Genomic DNA, 25,678 nt, shown 5'->3' on the forward strand with positions numbered 1-25,678 from the left:
GCTCCCATCCAGCTGCTAGAGTCACTAAAGCATCGTTGCTGCCTGCTTGAAGGAGTGGTGCACCGAGGATCTGATTATCAACTGGCTTTCCTTGCTGTGAACTGTTGAACAGACTGCTGAATCTTGGCTGATAAAAAAAAAAAGGTCCTGTTCTCTCACTCAAAACTTGGGATGCTCAGCAGTGACTGATAATTTCAGCGGTGTCGCTCAGTTTGATTGATGGTCGCTCGGCCTGCTCAGCCCCCCTCGAGGAGCAACGGAGAGACGTTTTCTCATAAAAGATGATGCATCTGAATTCCAAATGCAATTCTGAGGTCTAAATTGTCAGGATCCCTTAGAAAGAGGGGGGGGGGGGGGGGGGACGAGTCTCCAGAGCTTTGAGGTGTTTTATTTTGACGGTGACACTTAATTTCAGTTACAGTAATGAAACAGTGACGTGCGACAACGAGACATGCACAGAATTCCTTGGGGGAGGGGGGGTCTGAGACGAAAAGATAACAATTGAATTATTCCGTTAAATTATGGTGAGAGGTGGTGAGAGAAAGTAACATTTCATAACTTGATAGAGATTTCACAGAGCAGTTAGGGTTAGGGTTAAAAATATATTCCAGTAATATTTCCTCTTTCCTTAATTCACAGAAAATAATCTGACACTATTACTGAAAGACAGCTCCAGTATTTGAAGAAAACATACAGCATATATCTAAATTATAATAGGAGAAATGAATTTTTCCTAAAAGTCTAAAATATTTTATTGTTTTGATTGCAGACAATAAAACGTTTTACACATATCTATTCCTATTCAATACTACAACTAGTGGCAGCAAAGGAGCTTGGATCACCGTCTGATTATTTGCAAAACAATATATTATTTTCCGTAATGCTTCTCTTTAGGGATCTCTCCATCGCTTCAATATTTCATCTTATATTATTAAATCAATGACCAGGAAAGCTTTATGGCAAAAATGTGATGAGATGTCAGCGAACGATTTCAATTAAAATTTCAAACTGAATTTATTATCAATCACACACACACACACACACAAAGCAGTATACTGTGAACTTTAGATTGGAGTAATGCTTGATATGATGACCTCAGGTTGTGCAACCAAACAGCTGTGCTACTTGAGTGTCTCTCACAAGCTGCACATGTTTTTTTTTATTATTATTATTTCCTAAAGCAGTGCAATGTGACTGACAGTCAAAAATGAGATATCAAGTATGATAAAAAATCGTTGGTTGAAATAGCTGCAGTACCTTTTACTTGGCTGTATCCTTCTGTTTCCTCTCTTCCACATTATCCGGGGTTTGGGTGATGCTCTGGGTTTGCATTCGAGTGATATATCTTTTCCCAGTGTGGCAATGACCCGCATTGGATTGTGGACAAAGACAGGCGCAGATGCTGTGCAAGGGAGACGAAAAAAAAAGAGAACTATTTTAAAGGCTATTAAAAAAAAAACAGGAGAGATGTAAAATATTTTCTCCATGTTTGGATCAAACACTGATTTAAACGTGTCCCTTCCACTGAATGCAGTCCCACTTAATGAGATACAACAGTGTTCTGGTCATGTAAACTAATTTTTTTCTGGATTGTATAAAAATGTTAGCAGTTGTTTTAAATGACAGGACATACCATATATTTCTTGCAAACTCAAATCGGTGATTTCACTTCTATGAGTTATTTTTTGGGGGAAATTTTTACACCCTTGTTACTAAAACAACCCTTTTTAAAATTGCTTTATTTATTGTATGGTTGGCAAAATACAATACGTACATAATAAGTAAATGTAACATGCTTTACACCTTTTCATCTGTGACATTTCAAAGTAATTATTTAAAAAAAAAGAAATGCTAGAGGGTTTGAGTGACACATCATGGCTCAAAATGCTAATTTGCTTCGATGTAATAGGATTTTCCACATGAAGTATTACAACACATGCTTGTAAACCAGGATTCCTGCAAATGCACTTTCATACTTTGCATAATGCAGGCCGACCACACTCAGTTTTAATTCTGTGCTAGTTCAGTATCCACTACACTTAAATATAAATATGCATTATGTTGTGCAGAATGATTACTAAATAACTATCATCACGATTATGATGATATGGTTGGATGATTTGTACTGATTTTATGAAAATAGTTTTTAGCTCATTTGTTTCCATAGTTATATAATAATAATCCATAATAAGAACAACTATTCTAACAATTGTGCTTTACTTAAGATACTAAATTAAGTAAGATACAGAATGGTCTAAATAAGGCTTCAGGCCTCAAGCTGATGTGGCACTGACACGTACATTGAGGCTATCTACAGGCTGCAAGGCGCTGTCAACTGTGATTATTCAAATCCTGAGTGATGCTTTATAGGTGACATTATACACAATGACAATTCAATCCCATCTGGAGCTACAAGCTGACCCCTATCTCAATAACACTTGTGTCTTTGCAGTAGTCTGAGTGGTAGCGGTCCCTCTAGACACGAATAGCAGCTGAAAACGGAGCAGTTGCTGCATTCATTTGTTTTAATCAAAATAAGAGCACGCCTACAGCAGGTGACAGCCCAGAACCGTTATTGCTTTACTCACAAGCTCCCAGAAGAGCTGGATCTGGGGCAAGATCACAGGCACGAGGGCAGTCACTGGCCCATATAGCCTCCAGTGATCGCTCATCTGCAGGCTGTTATTAGCCATGTAATCTGTCCTGATAGTGTTTGCTCGTGGAAATCTCCACAGAGCACAGGCCACTGGGAAGAGACGCCCTGGGTAGCGTTAAAAAACACTCATCACCACAGCTTCCACATATCTTTGTGACTGCGACTCTGAGGAAGGCAGATGTGTCTCCTCGTCAGCGTGGATAAAGCTCATCAAATGCTACATGATTCCCGCAGAAAACATTTTCTAAGTCTTTCACACACACAAAAAAAAAACTTTGTTCATTTGCTGTAAGGTTTTCAAAATGCCAGAGTGCACCCTTCAAAAAGGGCACGGCCACACAGACAGTAAATCAAACTGTCCCTCGGGGAAACACGAAAGGGGAATGGGTGTCGCCAGATGTGTCCCAGTATGGAAGATGACAAGGAGAAAATAGTGCATCAACACAGAACAGTGGACGGCCATTCACGATGACGGTTATGATTTTTAGCCTGAAGCCTAAAGTATGAAGAGCACACTTTCTTTGTCACATGATTGTACATGTCTGAGTACATTGTGAAGCATGTATTAAAGATACAAACATTATTTTCAAAAATAATGGCATCATTATAAAGTGCAGGAGTTGAATTATTGATCATTTATTACGAAACGGTAATAGGAACCAGCGACGAATAAAAACTGGATGAAAGTCATACCCAAAGTGAAGGTTTATGAGTAGTGGGGATTGTGATGCAGGCTGTGCATTGATGACAAACGATAGAGCGGAGGAGATAAGACCCTAATGGAGTCATTAAACTCCATCAGCAAAACCACTGATGTGTCTCTTCTAGTGTTTGCTCCCATTAGTATAAATCCTACAAGCAATCCATTCAGAATAATGTTGAACTGTTCCAAACTCTCTCCAACTTGATGCATGCAGGCACCTCATTGAATACAACCATAAGGGTTATTATTTTATTCATGCTCTGTCTGGGTTAAATCAGAAACCATTGATTGGCAATCAGCACATCTCACAGTAAAAGTTCCCCTCTTGCATGTCAATCTCCCTCCCTCTGGTACCTCACTCTGATGCCGATGTGAGCAATTTATTTATTTTCTTTTTTTTGTCAAATTTATGCTTGGCTTACAGGAAAAGTTGCAAAAGTTACATTTTGAATTTTTTTCTTTTTTTAAAGCCGTGTTTCATGACATTTAAAATACAATGTAAACATGCAAATACCTAAAATCTTGAGTTCAGCATTAGAGTAGATGTCCCCATATTTATTTTCTGCAACACACTGGTACATTCCCGAGTCCGTTGGCTGCACTTTCTGAATGGTTACTTCTCCATGCACTACTTCAAGTCGACCCTGTAAAGAAAACATATCAAGGAACATCATATTTGAAATAAGATACCCAGCAAAGGGTAACACTATATATAGATGATGTGTGGCTTCATAGAAATTCAGATGAGTCATGATGCAAAAGGCAATGGTAGCATGCAGGAAGACGGGTACCTCAGATGTCAAGGGCAAACCGTTACGGAGCCAGCGATAGGTGGGCCGAGGCCTCCCCATGGCCTTGCACTCCCATTGGAGTTTCTCTCCGCTATCCAGCTGAGTGTCATTAATCATTCTGACCCACTGAGGGATGGCTTAAAGATAGAATAAAAAAAAAGACTTTGGCATAAATAATAGATCCTTGAAAGAAACTCAGTTTTGTTTGGCAATATTATTTGAGAATCATTTTTAGATTATTTTATTATTTGAGACATGTAAATCTAGACGATTAGAACCCCCATTTCAGGAACATGTATTCGACACAGTGGAGGTTGAGTGTTATTTTTTTCCAACTTAATTAAATTATAAGTTATTAACTTTTATAGTTGTTTATCACTTTACAAAAATCATCAAAAAATCATCCTTTAAAGAAGTTGTAGTCGTGCAGTAACAGATAACAGAAACAAAAATGGAAATGCAGTTATATAACAGTCTGTCTACAGCATCATATTTTAAGTATTATGACAATCCACAATACAATGTTGTGCTTACAATATATTATATACATTTGCTACACTTATACTATAATCAGAGCTCCTTTCTGAATATAACACAAAATATCAAGGATATTTATCACTGGTGGAGTCTAGTGTTATCTAATATGTATACAGTATGTATATATATATTCTTTTTCCATTCTTCCTTTCCAATTAATTATAACTTCATTGTTAAGTACTGCTTAACCACCTCAGAAAAAGTACCGATTACAATGTTATTACCAAGCTAAGACATGAGAAAGGTAAAAAAAAAAAAGGAAAAAAGAAATCACAAGATTGCTTAAGCTCTATATTCACAAATTTCAGAAGGAATACTGCCGTTGACATCTTCGCTAACAAAATTTCCAAATACATCTACCACACGTCATCTTTATTATCTTTTATCTAGATTAATGACACGCCAGGTCAGGCCCTTACGATCTACAAAGGGTGGCGGTGCATTTCCTGTGCAAAAAGGACCACTCAGCTGCTTCCCCTTTGCTAACATGCCAGACACGTTCTTCGCTACTCTTTGTACATCTTCAGCAGCACTTTTTATTTGATTGAATGATTATGGTCAGGAAGGTCTACCTCACAATGAGAGTTCAAACTAGCAAATGACCTGTGTAAATTAGATGTAGCGTGAGGCTGCTACAAGTTAGGCTCCCTATTCTCCTTGTGATGTCAACAGAATGGAAGCTGTCAAGCAGTGCAGGGCCTTAGGAATGTGCCCCACCAAGGCTGAGGCAGTCCATTGTGTTGTTCCTGTGCACATGGGTTAGAAATGGTGAGAAATGGGGGAAACTCTCCCCCCCAATAAACTCTCAGAGAAAAGTCTATGATAATGTCATAATTCAGCATATTTACTCATGGCTCACTTAGATTTATATATATAGATTTTAACTGTGATCTGCTGTAAAACTAAAAACAAATGACAGAATATTAAAAACTTCTTCATTTTAGTTCATATTTACAGTGGAAAGCTCAAAAATAAAAAACTAAAAGAGACAAAAACTCGATAAACAGATCCACATGTTTGCATGGTTACTGACCCACGGGTGAAACATTTGCCATGGTCTCACATGGTCTCCCCCGCCCCCGTATATCAGATTTTTCGCATCTTAACATAGTAAAAACATTGAAATACACATAACACCGCACTTTGCAAACACGGACAGAGCAGACTATCTGCTCAGGAGGCTGAGGTCTATTGGGGTGCAGGGGTCACCTGAAGGCCTTCGATGACTCTGTTGTGGCCTCTGTAATTTTCTACAGCGTGGTGTGCTGTGGGAGCAGCTTCAGGAGCAGCTGACAGGAATAGGCTGGACAAACTCATTATGAAGTTCAGCTCTGTTCTGGGATGCCCTCTAGAATTTGTGGAGGGAGTGGGTGAGAAGAGGATAACAGCCAAGCTATCCAATACTATAGCTAAAGATTCCCACCCCCTCCCACACACACTCACTGCACACCATGTAGGAAGTCATTTTCGAGCACAAATGCAAACAAGAAAAAAAAAAAAGATAATCCTTCTGTCTGATACTCAGGGTCAGTCAGTGTCCCTACAAATCTGGATTTTTGTTGCAAGGCTGAAGGCAGAGGGTTAGGCCATGTACACACGAAGCCGGGGTATCTCCAAAAACGAAGATATTGTTCTTCCGTTTGGCCTATCATCCAAACGAAACTGCATATTTCTGTCACTAAAAACAATGGTTTTTGAAAACTCTGTTTGTGTGTCTGCGTGATGTTTATAAACGTCACTGTTGTGACAAAAACTGCTGTGAAATCATTTGTGTGCGACCTGCGTTTACATTCAGAAACAACACAGATGCCTTCAAAACTTACGGTTTATTGCTTAATTGTTGACTTTTTATTCCAAAAGTAAGTTTAGGAGCAATTCTGCCTCCTTGCCATTCCACACGAACGAGCCTGGCACCATTCATGTTTTCGAAAGGGACGTCAAGAGATGGAGCGTTCTGATTGGATAGGATTTGGGGAACTACGGCACAGATTGGTCCATCCACGGATATTTTTTAAAGTAATGAGGTCGTGTGGATGCAATTTTATTTTGAAGCAGTGGGGGAAGGATATTCGGTTTTGTAAAAAACCTAGCTACGTGTGTGCATGGCCTGAGTCTGCCTCTTCCATTTTCATCCTAGCACAGTTCTGTAATCCAGAGGGCTACTGCAACAGGAAACAAAAAAAGTGTACAAGACCTTAGAGGATTGGATTGCGCATGGGTCACTTCATTTCTGGTGCTGACAGAAATTATTGATCATGCCTGTAGAATATTTTGTTGTTGCCCTAGACTTGTTGATTTTGTAAAAGAGAGACAGAGGAACGTCGTTTTATACCATGTTTCTGGCCTGGATTCAGGAAATCAGTGGGTTCAAATATAATGCATCAATTAACATGCAAATCACAGCCGATGGTCCTTACAGCCACCTGCATGTACACGATCATTTATTTATTATATGCATAAGCTCCAGAGACAATTACCGGTACTTTATTGATAGTATTTAAATACATATTTGTAGTTTTGAAAATACATTTCGATGGCTCATTCCATGTTGTATTGCATTCATTTCTCAAGGATGCTGGAATCATAATGAGCATATGCATTCCTAGGGAATGGCTAAAGCCGTGTCTTGGCGTTGGCCTTTGATTTATAAATGTTCATTTGTTTATCCTATTTTCCAAGTGGATGATGTGTCAGATGTAATGAAACTTCCTGCAGGCTTTTCTCAGAAATCATATTGACAAAAATGGGAAAAATACACCAACAGACGGGCAGCTCGCAAACATAATTTCTATGCCACTAGCCATGGCGCTGCTGGTGCCGAGGCTGAGACAATTGAGATTAACACTACAACAAACCATTAGAAGAAAACGAGAACACGACAATCTTTAATAGAATTTTAGTTTAAGAGACTCAATCTTCTCTCAAAGAAAGAAAACAACTCACACACCTAGTTGAACGCCCTAACTCTAATTCCTGAACTTCCCAGGAAAAACACACGGACCAAGACTTGTCCCAAGCTTTCAAACATTTAACAATGTAACAATTAACTATCAAAGGTGATGAAAATGTGCAAATGAATAAAATAACTTGTATCTGTGTTTTTAAAGACTATATTTAGAGCCTCCCCTGGAATACAATGTATCCACAGCACAGCATCATTTCTGCTCGTTGTGAATTAAAGATGTGTGAACACGTGAACAGAGAATGAAAGCATGCTCAGACTCACTGTAGGCCTGCAGATGTCCTTTGAATGCAGTTCCTCCCTTGGGATTCTCAGCTTTGCATTCATAAGTTCCAGAGTCCTCTAGCTGAATGTTAGGGATTTCCAACACGGCCTGAGACTTTCTAAGTCTTGCCTTTTTGGGGATGTTGCCATTTATCTTCCTCCAAGTGATTGTTGGCACTGGACTGTGACAAGAAAAGAGTAGGATTAACAACGGCCTACATAAAAGAATAAGCAGCATGTGCACTGTATGAGCTGTGGGCTACTGTAATAACACAATAATAACAAACCATTTTTATATATAAACATGCAGCTGAAAGGGATTTACAACAAAGCCATTAGTAAGAAATAAATAAAGTAATAGATAACGGTAAAAAAGAAAAATGACAGGAGTACTCAGAGAGTGCAGACCTCCCATTTTACCCACCATGTCAATGCACTTTGAAGCAATAGTCCGATGATATAACTAATAATATGAGTCATTGACCATGAAATCCTGTCCTTAGAATTTAGACCCATATTATCATTCGTATGATGGTTTTTTGAAGAAAAATATATTTCATGATCTTCCGAATATAGTAATAATTGAAGTTATACCTCTTGCAATTTGTTGTACCAAACCACGGCAGCATTGTTTCATTAGATGGACATGGTCAATATTCAAAACAGGCAGGCACAACTGAGCAGTGTTCAAACAATGTCATCCATCGCTGTTTATTCATGGCTTTCCTCTAGATCCTGATGACAGATGACATGCACTACAGTGTTCAGTGAAGGTACTGCTCTTGTATAACAACCAGATTTGACAGTTGTCTAAAAGATGGATATGTGACACCATGCAAACCTCCAGTGAACCGATCAATCACTTAGCTAAGATGGAAATGTGAAATACCCCACGTCTTTTTTTTCCCCTACCTCTTCTAAATTCACAAGAATGTTAAAGTGGTTTTGGTTGCAATGGTTATGAAGGAAGTGGAAATGTTGAGAAACATATTACCGGTAGATCATAATATAATGCAGGCAATGACGCACAATTATACATGCATAAACATTTACAAGCAATGTATTAATCACTGTTAATTCTAGTCATTCACAAATTTACTAAATCATATAGAGAAAAAACTAACAGACATAAATCATGAGTCGTCTACACAAATAATATCATCCCATCTCCTGTATTATGGTTGCTATGAGCAAAATAGGAGGCCTGAGGAAAGATCAAATGTCTGTGGTCGAACAGGATTGCATTTAATACGACATACCCGTTTTAATGTCCCCGTGGGGAGTAAAACCTACATAAGCAAATCGTAGCCAACCAGCAGAGCAAATGAATGAGTATTCATGAATACAGTGTTTAGTTGCAACAAAAACCTCCCTCAATTGTTATTGATGGAACATTTTGCGAGACCTTTGCTCCAACTAAACTCCCAACTAGCGAGTCCAAGGCAGAACTTGTCTTTGCAGTTTGTATCAGACCAGCCATGTTCGTAGGACTGAAGATGGGTTGAAGAGAATAGACTCACTCCCGACCCTTCCGTGTCAGTGTCGTATGTGTGGCGCTGTTTATGGGATCCGCCTAAATTTAAAACACAGATCTTGTGGGTTTGATCAAAGTGTACAAAAAGTGCGTTTCGTAGCCAATCAACATAATTTTGACAGCAGCTTGTGGAAGATGTTAACTTAACATTAGGAGGATCAAACATGCTGTCATTAACAGACAATACGTTCTTGAATAGTCCCGTTGCACCCTTTTACATTGTTGGCCAGATGATAACGCCATGTGTTAGTATCCTTTTTTTTCTGTCCTCGCTTTTAGCTGTAGGTGAGTTGTACTGATGGAGGGAAAAGCCAATACAAGAGGACAAGAATCCTGGCTACCTCATTCTCTCCCACTTCCTGGCCTGTGAGGCTACTGTCAGCCTGAGGGCGGACTAATGCCGTGTCTGTGTGAAATACAGGCTCAGCTGAAAACCAGTCAGGCCAGTGGGCTAAAGTAGTTAAGAAGAAGAAATGGGGTGCCTCAGCATCTTTTTGTTTGGTTTGCAATGTCTGCATGATTTATTTCTACGTTGAGTGATAGATGTCATGCAATTCTGGATAATGGCTCTTGAGCTAAATTCAACCACACACAATTTGCTTGAATACAAGTGCAGTCAATATTAAATATGTGGTAAACCCATCTGTATTGATGGAAAAGTGCCATTGATACTCGATTCTAGCCAAAACCACACTACCAACTGCCATTTTCCCTTGTTTCCTTTGCCCTAATTAGGGCCAATGAGGCACTGTCACTGGTAAACAACAGACAACCACATCAAGGTGCTTTGGCATTCACACAAAGATCTTTCCTATCCCATCTTGGATAGTGGTGCCATCATAAATATTAATCAACAGGAGAACAAAGCCCATTTTAACTTCATTTTCAGTGCTATATAAAGACTGGCATTTCTTAATAGAGTGCATTGATAAATCATTCATCTCTACATAAAAGGGTAAGTCACTGGGATCACTGTCTGACTGAAAGCTATCAAGCACAAATTACTTCAATGAGAGAGGCACAGGACACGGACTCGCATCTGTAGTCTGCACAACAATCATCCAAAAGCATCCTGCCCAGCTTGAACTGAGGGTCTGAATTCATGATGCAGTGTCGGTATATTTAAAGAATGACTTACTGTAATGTGTATGATTAATCGGAATCAAGGTAAACAATAATGAGGTCCTTAGTCATTTGTAGATTAAAGATTGTTTGCACTTAAGATCAGAATCACTAATGAATAATTCATTCTGAATAACTATGAAGAAATTGGAGCAGGAATAATAAAAGATCGCATTGTACAATAATAGCTATTTGTTACATGACTAACACGATAACCTTGCTTCGGAGAAGAAAGGGTTCTAAATCATTTGTAATTACATTTGATCTGAATGATCACATTTGTACAAATAAGGGTGCCTTCCTTTCAGATACAGCTAACCCACGGTTAGCCCTTTAAAATACGTTTTATTTTGATAAGAGGCCTGCAATAATAATTTTTTTATAATCTGTGGTCTGGATTTTTGTGTCAGTGGAAAAAAGCGTGCTTCCCCTTCCTGGCAGACTACTCTTAGGAATTCTCCTTTTATCATAGACATAGCCTTGGCTTTCTACATTCATAATAAACCCTGAAAGCACCCAGGAAGCACAGATACATTAGGGCTCTCAATTATGAGAACACATGGCTCCCCAGGGCTGAACAACATATTCAGCCCCACCCCCCCATGCACTAACATTCCACCCAACAGCCAAGTTACGATACTGCGCTTCTCCACAGTCACTTAGCATCCTGCCTGAAGACAGGACATGCCTGGTTCTCATTCAGGTAATGGAATAATGCAATTTAAAGGAGTGAGGAAAAACAAAGGATTATCTAAAGAATCTCTCAGGAACAGAGCAATGATAGGCGGTTCGTGGTTATTAATATGAAACTGCTGTAATAAACAATTTCCTATATTTGTGCAATATGTCCGTGTTTACTTACTTCCCCAGAGCAAAGCACTCCAGCCTGACAGTGACTCCTTTGGCAGTTAGAACAGATGTGGGGAAATGCACTTCAATTTTAGGCTCATATTCACCCATGACACCTGGAAAAAGAAACAGCAAACATTAGAACTAAGGAGATTGGGAGATCTACAAACCAACCATTTCCCACATTCTCGTCTTTTCTTGCAGAGAAACTGGCTAGGATATATTCTATTGTCCTATTTATGATAAAAAGCAAGTAGAGGATTACTGATGCACAGGCCTCTCAAAAATACACTGGCTTTTGAATCACTAAAAAGGGTAGAAACAACTAACAGACGATGACAAACGGAATGCAGACCTTAAGGAGTTGCGCACCCTGCTACACAACAGTGAAATTGCAAATGATTCATGCAATAACATGCTATGTCTCGCTAAGTGGTACTTTGAGTAACACTTCCAGGTTATGTTTTTATGTATTTATTATTCAGCTTTATGTTAAGGCAGCTATTTATATCAAATTGACATAATGTAATTCCTGAGCATTAGGCGCAACAAAGCAAATCACCTTCAGCGGGAATCTAATTGCTATTATCTGACTTAATAAATGTGAGGCCAAAATTAATATTACATGAGCATTTTGCCCTTTACAGATTAATTTAGGATACACAGATAATAGCACGTGGAGAGCACTGCAAACTTTCACTAGCACCTTCCTGATTTACCAAGAAAAGGTCGTGTATTCAGTGGGCACTGGGATGTCGATGATCATTAAAACAAAATACTCGCATGATATTTGACAAGCCATATGTACAACCCTTGCATGCACTTCACGCTTTTTGTGTGGAAAAAAATGCATACCATATGAAGGGAGTGGGGTTATTGAATCGTGGGTGACAGTGAAAGGTTTTGTATTTATTCCAGATAACTTTTCAGTCTCATTTACAACATTTATTGCTCCACAGGAGAACTCCAAATAGAATGACTTTGCTATATTTTACTAACCAGAGTATATTCAGCATTATATTCAGTCTCAAGTTGTTAGTTTTATCTGCAAACCAATTAAAAAATATTTGCACATCCAGAAATGTACACGGATATTGAAAAAGTATAGTTTTCATATATCGGAATTTACATATTAATTCTGCATGTTTGTTTAAAATCAACACATTTTGGTCAAGCTTTGGCCAAGGTGGCTGATGATCAATTACACGCCATTGGGATACAAGCCCAGAAGCGTGATTTAATAGTCTCATGGTTGTAACAGAAAGTGGTCATACATTTTCAGCTATATAAAGTAATAAACATTTGCTTTTACTGAGGTGCAGACTGAGGTATCTGATTGATTGGACTGCTTCCAATTATTTTGGAATGCACAAAACAGAGGAACATTTGGTTGACTTGTAAGTCAAAGTGTATGCCAGTGCAATTAAAAAACATTGACACCAACAATTAACAATATTAACGGCTGCTAAACATCATGAGACTCACAGGGCAAGATATGCCAAGATGTTCTTTGGCACAATGGTGCAGCAGCTGTAGAGAGAGATCGGACTTGGCTGCGTTGTATTATGGTGCAGGTAAGAGTACAATTAACCCACGTGCCACAGTTACATATCAGAACATGGATGTTAGAAAGGTTATTTCTCTTATTAAAAAATTAAAAACAATTAACCATATTTATAATCTGACAGCAGACTTTTGGTTAATAAGAGACATAAACCAGTTTAGCACCTTTATTATGTGCTATGTATTATATTACTGCACATATGTGCATTGAACTGGTTTTGATCATATTCATCTGATAGATTTCAGTTTGTACGTGTTCATGATAAATCTTCTATGTACACAGAAGTTAAATATGGAGTTCCACAGGGTTCGGTGCTTGGACCTATTTTATTCACGCTGCATATGCTTCCCTTAGGTAACATTAAGAAACACAGCATAAATTTCCACTGCTATGCAGATGACACATTTATACCTGTCAGTTCAGCCAGACAAAACCGATCAGTTAGTTAGACTTCAGACGTGCCTTAAGGACATTAACTCCTGGATGACCAATAACTTCCTTAACTTCCTTATTAAATCTAAATAAAACTGAGGTACTGGTTCTTGGGCCAAAACAGCTCAGAAATGTTTGCTTTAGTGTTGTAGTTGAACTAAATCGCATTTCAGTGTCCCCCAGCACCACTGTCAAGAACAAAAACGTTATGTTTTTGTCTGCTCCTGCTCTCTCTCTCTCCTTCTCAACCGAGCCGGTCAAGACAGATGGCCGCCCACTATGAGCTTTAGGTTCTGTCCAAGGTTTCTGTCTAATAAAAGGAAGTTTTTCCTTGCCTCCATCGCCAAAGTGCTTTCATTGGTGGGTCAAGTTGGGTTCTGTCTTTCTCTGCAGGTCTTTCCCTGCAACACCTGTAAAGTGCCTTGAGATAACTTTTTGTTATGATCTGGCGCTATATAAATAAATTTGAATTGAATATGTCTCCGAGGCCCTTTCATACAAGGTTATGCAAAAACACAGTCGAAATCTTGCTGGAAGGGATGTAACCCTTAAGATGCACATTTATTTGTGTAGCAACATTTGGAATGAACCATCTTCTGAGGTGCAGAGACTCTTTCATGGCTTCACTAGGGATGTAATCTCTATGGCTCTTTGAAACCTTCACAATGACAGGCAATTGTATGAAGTGATGGACGCTTCTCTGTGCAGTCAGATTTAAAAAGCCTGTAGAGGGAATCCACACCTGAATCCAACAAACAACTCCACAGCACGGCTCCAGAGAGGCTAGTATTAAAGAGCCTCCACAGCAAGGGCCATTGATTCAGTTAATTTTATGCTGGAAAATAATTTCCCTGATGGCCAGTTTCACCAAAGCAAATTGTGAGTGAAGAAGACTCCCCACACTAATGTTAAAGCACTGCTCACTATCTATTTACAGTGTGCATAGAATTCTCAATGCTCCTCTCAGCATAAGTGCGAAGAGGACAGAATTAGTTATTAACCTATTAGATATTAAAATTATTCACATAAATTATACTTTTCTTTCATTTTCAGCTGTAAAAACATTTCAAAAAGAAGGAAGTACTGTAATAGATCTTGAAAATAAAAACTCACAACAGTTGAGTACTTTGGAGTGAACAGAGTCAGGTCTCTGCAATGCTTTTTGTACAGTTTATCTAATGGAATCCCGTAGATTTATCTGCTGAGGGCTTTCCTACATTTCAAGCCCTATCTTGTGTGAAATGTATTACAAATCCCAAAGCCTCACCATCAGTTTTAAGCGTGAGAGGTGTTGGAGGGCTCAGGACTCGTTCATTCGTCACTGTGTTCTTCACCAGGCAGATGTAGCTTCCTACATCAGAGGGCTGCACCTTTGAGATGTACAAGTTTCCCGTGTCTTGGGAGATGAAGCGCCGACTGTCCTCAGCAACAAAGGAGGGGAACTCATTCAATACCCAGCTGTAGATGATTTCTATAGTTGCAAATGGAGAACATACAGGTTAGAAATGCAGCAGGTATCTCATTTTGTGCAGAAAGCATTGATCATATAGCAATTGTGCAGAGAATACTGCACGCATTGTTTTCAGTGTCTTGTTTTATGCTGTATCAACAACAGTCTTAATAGTCCATCCTTGGTGAGTAGAGATGGCTGGTAAATAGAGTGCAGGAATAGCATCTTATATTTTGTAGGATTGGGTTTTGAAAAAAAAAAGTGCATTTGCTATGTCATGTGTTCAACTGTTATTAATGCTATAACCTAAATTTAGGGTTTGTCACATGCTTTCATTTGGATACTGTATAAACTGCCTCAACACACGTAAAACTTCATCACTCAGTGCTACTTGATTTATAATTTCACTTAGAATTCAGAACATTCATGATGTCTCCAGTAATCAATGCTCAATGACTGTGATGCAATAATAACTTAAATAAGCACTGAGGGTTTCATTTGAGCAGCAACAAGGCTTTCTAATGAGCAGCTTGTATGTCAGCAGAGATGAGTGCTAGTCTGTTCGAAGTTGAAAAATGTAAAACTGTGAACAACAAAGAGTCGATGACTTGGAATGCAGACTAATGAACCTCTTGTTTCATGTTGTTGTAATTAATTGGATATATCACCAGAAAGGTAAAACCTGCTGATGTTAATTGAGAATCCATGGTATCTGATTCCAGTGAGTTTGGTCGCGTGAACGTGTGTGTGCGTGTCTGTGCAGAGCATGATTATTGTGACAGCATAACTAATAATATTTTAAATATGATGGAGGTTTTTACATTAAGGGTTGAATCTTTTGTAATCTCTTGGAATCTGTTGTTATCATGTTTATAGTTTCTTTACAATGACAATATTTGATGGATGGATGGATGAAATACGACAGAGGAGTTTGCATGTTCTCCCTCTGTCTATGTGGGTTCTCTCTGGGTCCTCCAGTTTTCTCCCACCTCCAATTTAGTCGAACACTAAACGCAGGTCACTATAAATGATCAGTAGGAATGATTGTGGGCCTGAGTGGATGTCCATCTTTCTGTTTAGTCTCACTGCAATGAAGTGGCTAAAGAGTGTGCCCTGCCTCTCACCCGTAGTCAGCTGGGCTAGGCTCCATCCCTTGACCACGAATTCGGATAAGTGGCTGAAGACGAGACCATTAAAATCATCTCATCTTCAAGAAGACGAATGAATGAATGAATTATTCCTATTATTATTAGTATTATTATTATAGTAAAGTATTAATAATAAAGTATTATTATTAGTATTATAAGTATTATAGTATAGCTGTGAAAAAGTATTTATTTATTTATAAAATTAATTATTGAAAGTTTTGATTTTGGATCAAGCTGATTCCAAATAATTTTAATTCATACCACCTACCTATTTCATTTCACATTTTAATGACTGATCATATGAGAACCAATTTAACGCAAACATTGTTTGACACTCCCTACACAGTGTGAAGATTAGTTCTGCCATGGTCTGACTCACAGAGGCATTTATCACACCAATGAATTTCATGGCTGTGGCATTTTTAAAATTATTTTAGTTGTTGGAGGTCATTTTTTATTATACGTCAGCAATGTTAAAGAAATTAATTATATGTTGTATATTTGTGCATAATACGAAGAATAAAGGCTCGACAGCCTATTGTGATGTTGGTGAATTTTTCCAGAAGGAGCAATGCAGACCCATTCTAAAAGTGTAATCTATACAGTATGTGACAAGGCTGGCTCAAACAACATTAACCATCAGAAAACAACAGGACTGTTAATAAACTGTGTAGGTACAATACAGTAACATTTGCTTTGTAAAGTTTAGCGGCACAGTCAGAGATGGACTGTGTAAACCTGTGAAGAATTTATCATCAAGTATCTCATTAGAGACGTACTTTGATTTTCTGCCATATAAATACAATAAAATGTAAACTTCCAAAAGCTTTGATATCGATTTTCATTTTAGCGGCTGCAAATACTTTCACAGTTATTTGGCAAATGTATGTAAAATACAAAAAAACTGAAGGCAAAGAAATAAAACGTGAAAACTGGTCCCAGTGTTTCACCACACTATAAAGTTCGGAGAGCTATACATTCAACATTTGAATGATAATGTATATAATACATTCTGTATTGATCCAGCCACTCATTCTAATACGAATGATGTTATATTAGATGAGGTTATTGGAATATGTCATCTTGGTTAAAACCTGAGTCAATTTAACAGCTTATGGCATCCAGACTGTAACTAATCTTAGATGACAGAAAACCACTATTTCCATTGTATTGCCCTCCCTCTACAAAAACATGTCCAGCAATCGATTTTAATTTCATGTCAATCACATTTTTTCCATTTCATTTCATTTTATCATTTTATAGAACCTAGCAGGAATTAGTGAAAGCATGTATGGGCAGTAATTTTAAATACTGATGCACTGTGGAAAAATTACACTACCTGGAGCAAACTTCAACTGGTTGAATTTTATCATCTGCAGTACACTTGTTAGCTCATCAGTCAATAAGCAGAGTCAATCATTAATTAAACATTATTTTCTTAATCAGCACAATAGTTCCTGTTGCATTGTTTGAAATGCCATCCAGGGAAGGAAACGGGTGCGGAAGAGCACTTGGCAAACAATCCCATGGGTGCAGTGCAGTGGTGCGACAGAGCTGATGTAAACAGAAAGCCTGGATGATTCATGGCTCACAAAAGAGCTTACATTAGAGGACCGTGCAGAGTCACATTCAAGCTATGTGCTCTGCCTATGTGAAATAATTGACAGAATAACATTTCTCTTCATTTCCATTGTTCCAGCTCATTCTATTGTAACTCATGACATCACGGATGACTGCAAATGAGAAAAGAGTTGTAAAAAATATGTAACGATTAATAAGGAGTGAGAAAATACTTTCAATTTAACACAAAATAAATATATAATAAAACATAGGACAGGTTTTGAATGGCGACGAGTTTACTGAAAACCTCTCTCTTCCTATAGTTTACATCATGCTGACCAAACCTTTTTTGTTGTTCCGAGGATAAAAAAGGAAATAGGGAAATTCGCATTCCATTTCAAAGCTCCTGCGGATTGGAACAGTCTTCCATCCTCCATCCGCTCTATAAGATCTTATAATATGTTTAAAAATGCCCTATTGTTACATTTTCAAAATGTTTGTAACTGCTTTTAATTTTGTGTTGCTATCTTATTTTCTCATGTTATAACTCTCAATTTTAGTTTATTATTACTATTTTGACAGAGCTACGTGTGCATGTTTGTATGTGTGCAGTTTGAGTGTGGATGTGTGTTTGTGTGTAAAGAGAGAGTATTTTTTATTTTTTGTTGTTGTTGATGCTGTTGTTTTTTCATATTTGCACTGCTGTTATTTCTGTTTCTGTTTTGTTTTGATTGAGGACCCTCTTGAAAACGAGATGGTTTCATCTCAAGGGGTTTTATCCTTTCAAATAAATATAAGTGACTGGTGGTCTTGAATCTGACCTGGTGAATGAGGAGGAGGGGCACACATGAGTACCACACCTTGGCCTTCACGCACAGAAACCCCACCTCTGGTCTTCTTGTTGAACGCACCGAGATCTAGAACAGCATAGAAAGACAATCTTACTCAGCAAAACAGTGAAGTGTACCACGGTTATATGTTATTTCACAAAGGGCAAGAAATCTCATTGCAGCCCTGAAGCAACCTTCAACTTCCTTACATGTTTTATGAAAGTAAAAAAAAAAAAGAAAAATCATTGCGCCATCAGCATTTTGATATATGTTTTGACACAATGAAAAAAGGCTTCATCTATCATTTCCGTCGATCGCCTTCACAACCGTTGAGTGGTAAAGTGTTCACTTGCAACTGGCATTAACCTTCTATGGTTGATGTTAAGGCCATGAAATGTCATGATTTTGTTTGTAAGATAAAATTACCATTACTAATTGCAAATGTTGCATTATTTTTGTTTCACCTGGTTATTTATATGCAAGTAAGACACAGCAGCCCACCGCCTTGTGAGAAATAAAAATATCTGTTTCGAGTCGAAGCAATTAGTCAAAAGCATCAGGCTTCTGACCCAGAGTGGGTGTCTGTGTTGTCAGCACTTTCAGTTAATCACTTTGACAAAGTGAAGGATTATTACACCTCAGAGAGACTCGTAAAACCTGCATTTTCTCTCATTTTCCAGCACATTTATTAATTTCCAAATTGTGACACAAAATATTTTTTTTGTTCTACGTAATTTTATTTTCAAAACATCTCAATTGCATTATTAGTTGTACTGATTACAAGTCCAGTCCAAATTGTATTTAGATAGCATAGATTCACACGTGATATTATTATTAGAATTGACTCAGCTATAAGACGACTCTTGTTAGAAATATTTATCTCTAATATTAAATGCACAGTAGGCCCAAACGCAAGTGTACTCCCCATTTTTTCAAAATATCTTGATAATATCCGCAATCCAGATCCAATCCAGATGAAATTCAGTGGTAAAATAGCGGTCCCCACATGACTGTGCCAAATTCCATAAACGTTGGTTAATAAGCGATATTGAGGAACACATTTTGAAGCTCTGTTTACGGAAATGTTAGAGAAAATGTCAAAGTGATCCAGAATCCAGTATCTCTTCTGGATCATCACCAACATGTAATAATCTGTTCCCAACATTTCCTGAAAATATCCGTCTGTAACCTTTTGAGTTATGCTGCTAACAGACAGACAGACAGACGGACAAGATGCCGTCACAAGCATAACCTCCTTGGCGGAGAAGGTTAAAAAGGGAAAATACAGAAGAATGCTCTGCGAGAGCCACAGATGAGGGATTCCTCATCCCAGGTCGGATACAAGTGCCAAAAGTAAAGAGCACAGCAAGCTTGACAGTCATCAACAATGATTTGCTCAAGGAAAAAAAAATAGTTTCTTTTTAATAAATTACTGTACTGAGTAATGATAAGTCTTCAAACAGCTAAACAATGTCAGTAAGAATAGAGGAAATGTAACAACTTCATGTGGAATGCTGCAACCAGGAGAGAAGCCCGTTAACCTGAATTTGCAAGCAATCACCAGTCGACAACGACGAAAGGTAATGTAATCGCCAGCGTCCGTCCGTCTGACTGTTAGCAAGATAAGTCAAAACGTTCTGGACGGATCTTAAGGATATTTTGAGGATATTTTGGGAATGTTACCAGAAACAGATTATTATATTTTGGTGATGATCCAGAAGAGATCCTGGATTATGGATCAGTTTGAAATTTTTGGTAACATTGGAACTTGGAATGGAACTTCATACTTTGTTCCTCAATATTTCGGTTGATTATTGACCAATGCTTATGAAATTGGACACAGTCATGTAGGGTGGGGTCCTCTATCTCACCACCACATTTCATCCGGATCGGATCCAGAAAGTAGTCAGTAAAACATGTTTAGTTTTAACATTGAAAACCCCATTTACGGATTCAAATATCTGTTACAAATACACATCAACTCTGATTCACTGTTACTTTTCATGGTTGGTGTATAAAGATACCAAGAACAATTTAGAACCTTTTGATGATGATCCAGGTCACCATGTGGATGGTGTAAATCCAATTATGAGGGGAATTAACTGTTTGCCTGAAGGCTATGCTCTCTGAGTGCTTTTCTTGTTATTATTATACATTCTGTAATTAATTTGGCAAATTATGATTTCTTTCATTTCAGAAGCTCAAACAGGTATGGCGTGGGTCGTGCTTATTTGAGCTTTATTATTTTGGAGTTTCCATTTAATTATGAGAGGAATGAGCTGCTCGGCGGAGGTCTGCGCTCTCTGAGTGCTTTTCTAGTTTAATCTGCCATGCCAGTCAAGTCCTACAGCTATTCAGCTCTGGATGGTATGCAACCTGGAACAACAATAAAGACAAATAAACATTCTGATGAGAATGGCTGCAAAGAAGAATATTGCTCACCTTAAAACTACTATGTGAGGTAAACCCAAGCCCATAATCATGGCTCATTTGTTATATCTGTCCTAATGAAACACCAGAGTATAGACTAGAGCCACTGATTTTCAGCATTTTCACTATTGATTCACATGCAGCGGTCACTACCCTGACATTTGGGTCAGTGTAGCCAAAAAGTCAAATCTGGAGACTGGCCACCTCTGCAAGACGACTCTGCCCTTAATGCCCTTTATTTCGCAATCCTGTTGATGCTTTCCATCATTTACATTGACATAAGCATTTCTTATGCTGTATGAGGCTCCTGCTTGTCCAATGCCAGGCAATGTTCAGTCATTTGCTATTTCATACAAACACGAAGGCAAATAAACCAGAAAAGTGCAGAAGAAAACACTGATGCTCAGTGAGGTCACAACATTGTGTCAACAGTGTTTGAAAAGGTCAAATGACAATGATGACAAGACAGAAAGGCAGGCGGGTGGACGGACAGACAAACAGACAGACAGGAGCAACATTGTGCATTCTGTGCAAAAAAGACAAGAAACCAACGTTTACAGCAAACAATGCAATTCTACTTTGGAGAAGTAGCTATACCATCGATGAAGGAACCTTAAATGCACTCTACTGGACAGTAAAACCCATTTTAGCCATGTCAAAAAAATCAATAGCAGCTTATGTGTGTGGTGTATATTGCTTTCTAGAAACCCAGCACATCATATTTCCATATGCCCTGTGACTAATCAAAACCAAATCATTTCCCTTCCTAAACTCCTTCCTAAACTCATACAAGTATTACCAGGAGTCAATGTTTATCCGAACTATATTTTAGTCCAGTAAAAAATCTGTCATATCTATTTTAAATTTATTTAGTGCACTATTAATTCTGAATTTCTGAGGTTTGCATTAAGTGATTCAATTAATTTATATATCTCAGCAATACTTTTCAATTGAGAGTGCAGGAGGTGGAACTAGAAGTGGTGGAGAGGACGATGCAAAATACAGGGTGAAGTGGAGAAGGCTGATTTGTTGTGGCGACATGTCAAAGGTACAGTATTAGTATAACAACACCATGGATATTAGATCTCTCACTCATAACTCATCTTCATCTGCTTATCCGGGGTCGGATCACGGGGTGCAACAGCACCAGCAAAGGACCCCAAATGTCCCTTTCCAGGGCCACATTAACCAGCTGACTGGGGGATCCCGAGGCGCTCCCAGGCTAGTGTGGAGAAATAATCTAGTCCTGGGTCTTTCCCGCGGTCTCCTCCCAGCTAGTCGTGCCTGGAACACCTCTGAAGGGAGGCGCCCAGGGGGCATCCTTACCAGATGCCCGAACCACCTCAACTGGCTCATTTTGACGCAAAGGAGCAGCGGCTCTACACCGAGCCCCTCACGGATGACTGAGCTTCTCACCCTATCTCTAAGGGTAACCCATTTCGGCTGCTCGTACCCACGATCTAGTTCTTTCAGTCATGACCCATCCCTCATGACCATAGCTGAGAGTAGGAACGAAGATTGACCGGTAGATCGATAGCTTTGCCTTCCGGCTCATCTTTCTTTTCGCCACAACGGTGCGCTAAAGCGACTGCAATACTGCCCCCGCAACTCTCTGGCCAATCTCACGCCCCATTGTCCCCTCACTCGCAAACAAGACCCCGAGGTACTTGAACTTCACTTGTAGTAAGGACTTATTCCCTACCCGGGATAGTCAATCCATCAGTTTCCTGATTTTTTTTGCCTCAGATTTAGAGGTGCTAATCCTCATCCCAGCCTCTTCACACTCGGCTGCGAACCGAGCCAGTGAGTGCTGGAGGTTGCAGACCGATGATGCTAACAGGACCACGTCGTCTGCAAAAAGCAGCGATGAGACCCTCAGCACCCCGAACTGCAACCCCCAGTTGATATTATTCATGATATTAAATCATCATGAAAAATTACGAATCAACAGTTAATATAAAAGTAGTAGGAATTAAATTAATGGACATTAATAATTGATGATTTCAGATTTATACATAGCACATTTCAGAGAGTGGTTCTCATGTGATTTTTGGCATGCTTGATTTGAAGCATTCCTTTAATTTAATTACTCCTGTATTGCTCAGAGTGGCTCGATACCTGAGCCTCAGCCAGAGCTACATCTGCAGAGACAGAGGAAACTCTCTGGGGAGTAAGATCAGAGACCTCCTTTCTGCTTGCTGCCTTCAAAGTCACGGCTGAAAAACAGCCCAAGTGTGAGTTCAACAGCTCAGAATTTCAAAATAGAAAAAAAAAAGCCATCCTGAAACGAGCTGAGTACATGACCAGCGGGGAGGAGAGTATCGAGAGCCTTGACTGAACCTTTCCTCATGCACTCTAGCCGGTCTGCTCAAACTCTCGCCTGATTCCCTGCATGAAGCAAGACTGTGTTCAGTTCATCAGCTTGACTTAACAACCCGATGGACCAGAGGGTATAGTGGAACAGAATGCAAAACTCTGCCTGACCCACTCATTCAGGGATTTTGCATGCTCTGCTGGGTAGTTTGTAATTGGTGGAATAATGTTTCTTATACAAAATAAGTTTGCTGAATGTGACTCTGACAACTCAGTCAAATAACTGTGTAGCACAAAACAATTAACTTTTATTTCAACAAATAACAACACATAAAGCATATAATTACTTCTTCAAAAGGAATAAAATTAAATTAACAGAATTAAAATAATTGTTCTTGTGTAATCGGCGTCGTTAAGGCACTCGCCAACTTGAGAATGTGGGGACATGAAACGAGATGTAAAAGTTGAGCTCCATGCTGGGTGATAAATACCGACCATTAGTTATGCTGCGAGAGAGGGAAGCTTCTGCATCCAAATGTGAACCGCAGGGTACCTTTTTTCTCTTTATTTCTGTGTTTTGCTTTTGAAATGGTCATATATTAAGAGATCTAGCCTATCACGCATTAAGATTGCTGAATATGTGCAAGTGCATAAGCAGTAGAAACACAAATGCAATGCTTCACACACTTCACCACTTGCATGCTTATTGATATTCTTACAGATTGTTTATTTATTTATATTATTTCAGGCGATGCATAGCACAAATGGTTGTTTAAATGTTGATTTCATTATATGACAATCTGCATACACTGCCTGCAGAGAATGATCAATTTTCTCATATGCACATTTGTGGCAGTCTTTTCACAGCTTACAAAAGCAGTTGGTGAGGTGTGGGATTTGTTATTGACTCAATAGTGCAAGTGGGACAACAACATGTGTTTAGCAAATAAGTGATACATTTTGGTCAAAGGCTCCAAATACCCCCGTAGCAAAAGCCGAAAGGCTGTGCTGAGTATTTCAACATTATGCCCTGTCATGAACTCAACAACAGGGTACTGACTGATCGGCCTCTTATTTGAACTGGAAAATCCAATTTGTACAAAGGTGGCCTGGGTGAAATTGATGTGTGGCAAGCAAGTGGCCATTGTTTCTCCTGAAACGCCAAATTAATAAAGCTGAAATAAGCACGGCCCACAATATGCCTATTTGAGCTTCTGAAATAAAAGAAATCATAATTTGCCAAATTAATTACAGAATGTATAATAATAATAGTAACTAGAAAAGCACTCAGAGAGCGCAGACCTCAGCAAAGCAGATCATTTACCACATCATTGGATTTACACCGTCCACATGGTGATCTGGATCATCATCAAAAGGTTATGAGATTATTCTTGGTACAGTGGAACCTCGGTTCTCGAACAACTCGTTAGTCGAACAAAAAAATGGAGTTTAAAATGTTTCGGAAGGCAAACACCCAGTGGCACAGTGACATCATTTCATTTTTCCTCTGTTATGTTGCCGTGCTCCTTTCAATATGATTCTTCGTAGGCTATTCATGTTGCTATTATGTGAACCCTACATTACCTGCAGAATCAACAGCTTTCATAACTTCCTCATCAGTCTCAATATCGAGTCATCAGTCATCAACACCACCACCAGGGCAAGGACTCCAAAGAGGGTTTTTTTGGTGCTTGAGCTCAGTGCGGATGCCCTTCAATATCTGACACACTAATGCTTATATAAAAAGTTCTAAAAATGATAATTAGCTAAACACAGGTACATAAACTCAAAACATCTTGATGTTTGCGTGTTGCATTTCACCACACTGATTCTCTAAAAAGAATTACAAACAGTTTTACAACTTTTTGGAGAATATTACACGCTTGTAATGTGATGGGTTACGTTTAAAAACATGCATAACAAAGCTAAAATAATAATAATAGATAGCCATGTCTTGGCTTGAAGGTATGACTAATATATGATTATCGACATTAAAATAGCTCATTCTCAGGTAAGTAGGGTTTTTACTTAGTTGCTTTTTTTTTTTTATTGATATGCTGCAATCTTATTTTCACATTGAGGTTTGATGCTCAAGTGGAAAGAGGAGTAGATAACGATCTGGACAATTGAGATAAGGGTACATAATGTGACGCAGCTTCTGTCGCCCATAAACTAGCAGCATTTTTTATTTTTTTTGTGCTTCACCATCTGGGCATTTCTGTCTACCAATATAGATCATAGTTAATATAGAGTGCACACACACACAAACATATAAAGTGTGATTACTGTAGCAACGAGTCCCAATGGAAGACAACGACAATATATAATATCAGAATACTTTATTCATCTCAGAGGGAAATTCTCTCAGCAACCTGTGAGAACCTGTCCTGTGCTTTCTCGCAACGCCTCACCGAGAGAAACCTGAAATCCCACCATAGACATGCCAACAGGGCTATTAAGTTCATTGGTCCTGAGGAAACTGTAGAGAAAACGAGCATTTTCCTCTGCGCATAATGCCGCTGGACTCTCCATG

General features: G+C 38.7%; 1 protein-coding gene across 1 annotated transcript in view; it reads right to left on the reverse strand.

Moving 5' to 3' along the window:
• Positions 1–25,678, reverse strand: part of LOC137913539 (contactin-5-like) — a 47,149-nt gene that overhangs the window by 15,776 nt on the left and 5,695 nt on the right. The window contains exons 4-10 of the mRNA XM_068757183.1: positions 18,394–18,489; positions 14,682–14,885; positions 11,432–11,534; positions 7,914–8,095; positions 4,151–4,287; positions 3,874–4,003; positions 1,258–1,402 (exon numbers count right to left, since the gene is read on the reverse strand). Of these exons, the coding sequence (XP_068613284.1) occupies positions 1,258–1,402; positions 3,874–4,003; positions 4,151–4,287; positions 7,914–8,095; positions 11,432–11,534; positions 14,682–14,885; positions 18,394–18,489 (997 nt within the window). The remainder of the gene's footprint in view (positions 1–1,257; positions 1,403–3,873; positions 4,004–4,150; positions 4,288–7,913; positions 8,096–11,431; positions 11,535–14,681; positions 14,886–18,393; positions 18,490–25,678) is intronic.

The sequence above is a fragment of the Brachionichthys hirsutus genome, unplaced genomic scaffold, assembly GCF_040956055.1.
Source record: "Brachionichthys hirsutus isolate HB-005 unplaced genomic scaffold, CSIRO-AGI_Bhir_v1 contig_1003, whole genome shotgun sequence".
NCBI lineage: Eukaryota > Metazoa > Chordata > Actinopteri > Lophiiformes > Brachionichthyidae > Brachionichthys > Brachionichthys hirsutus.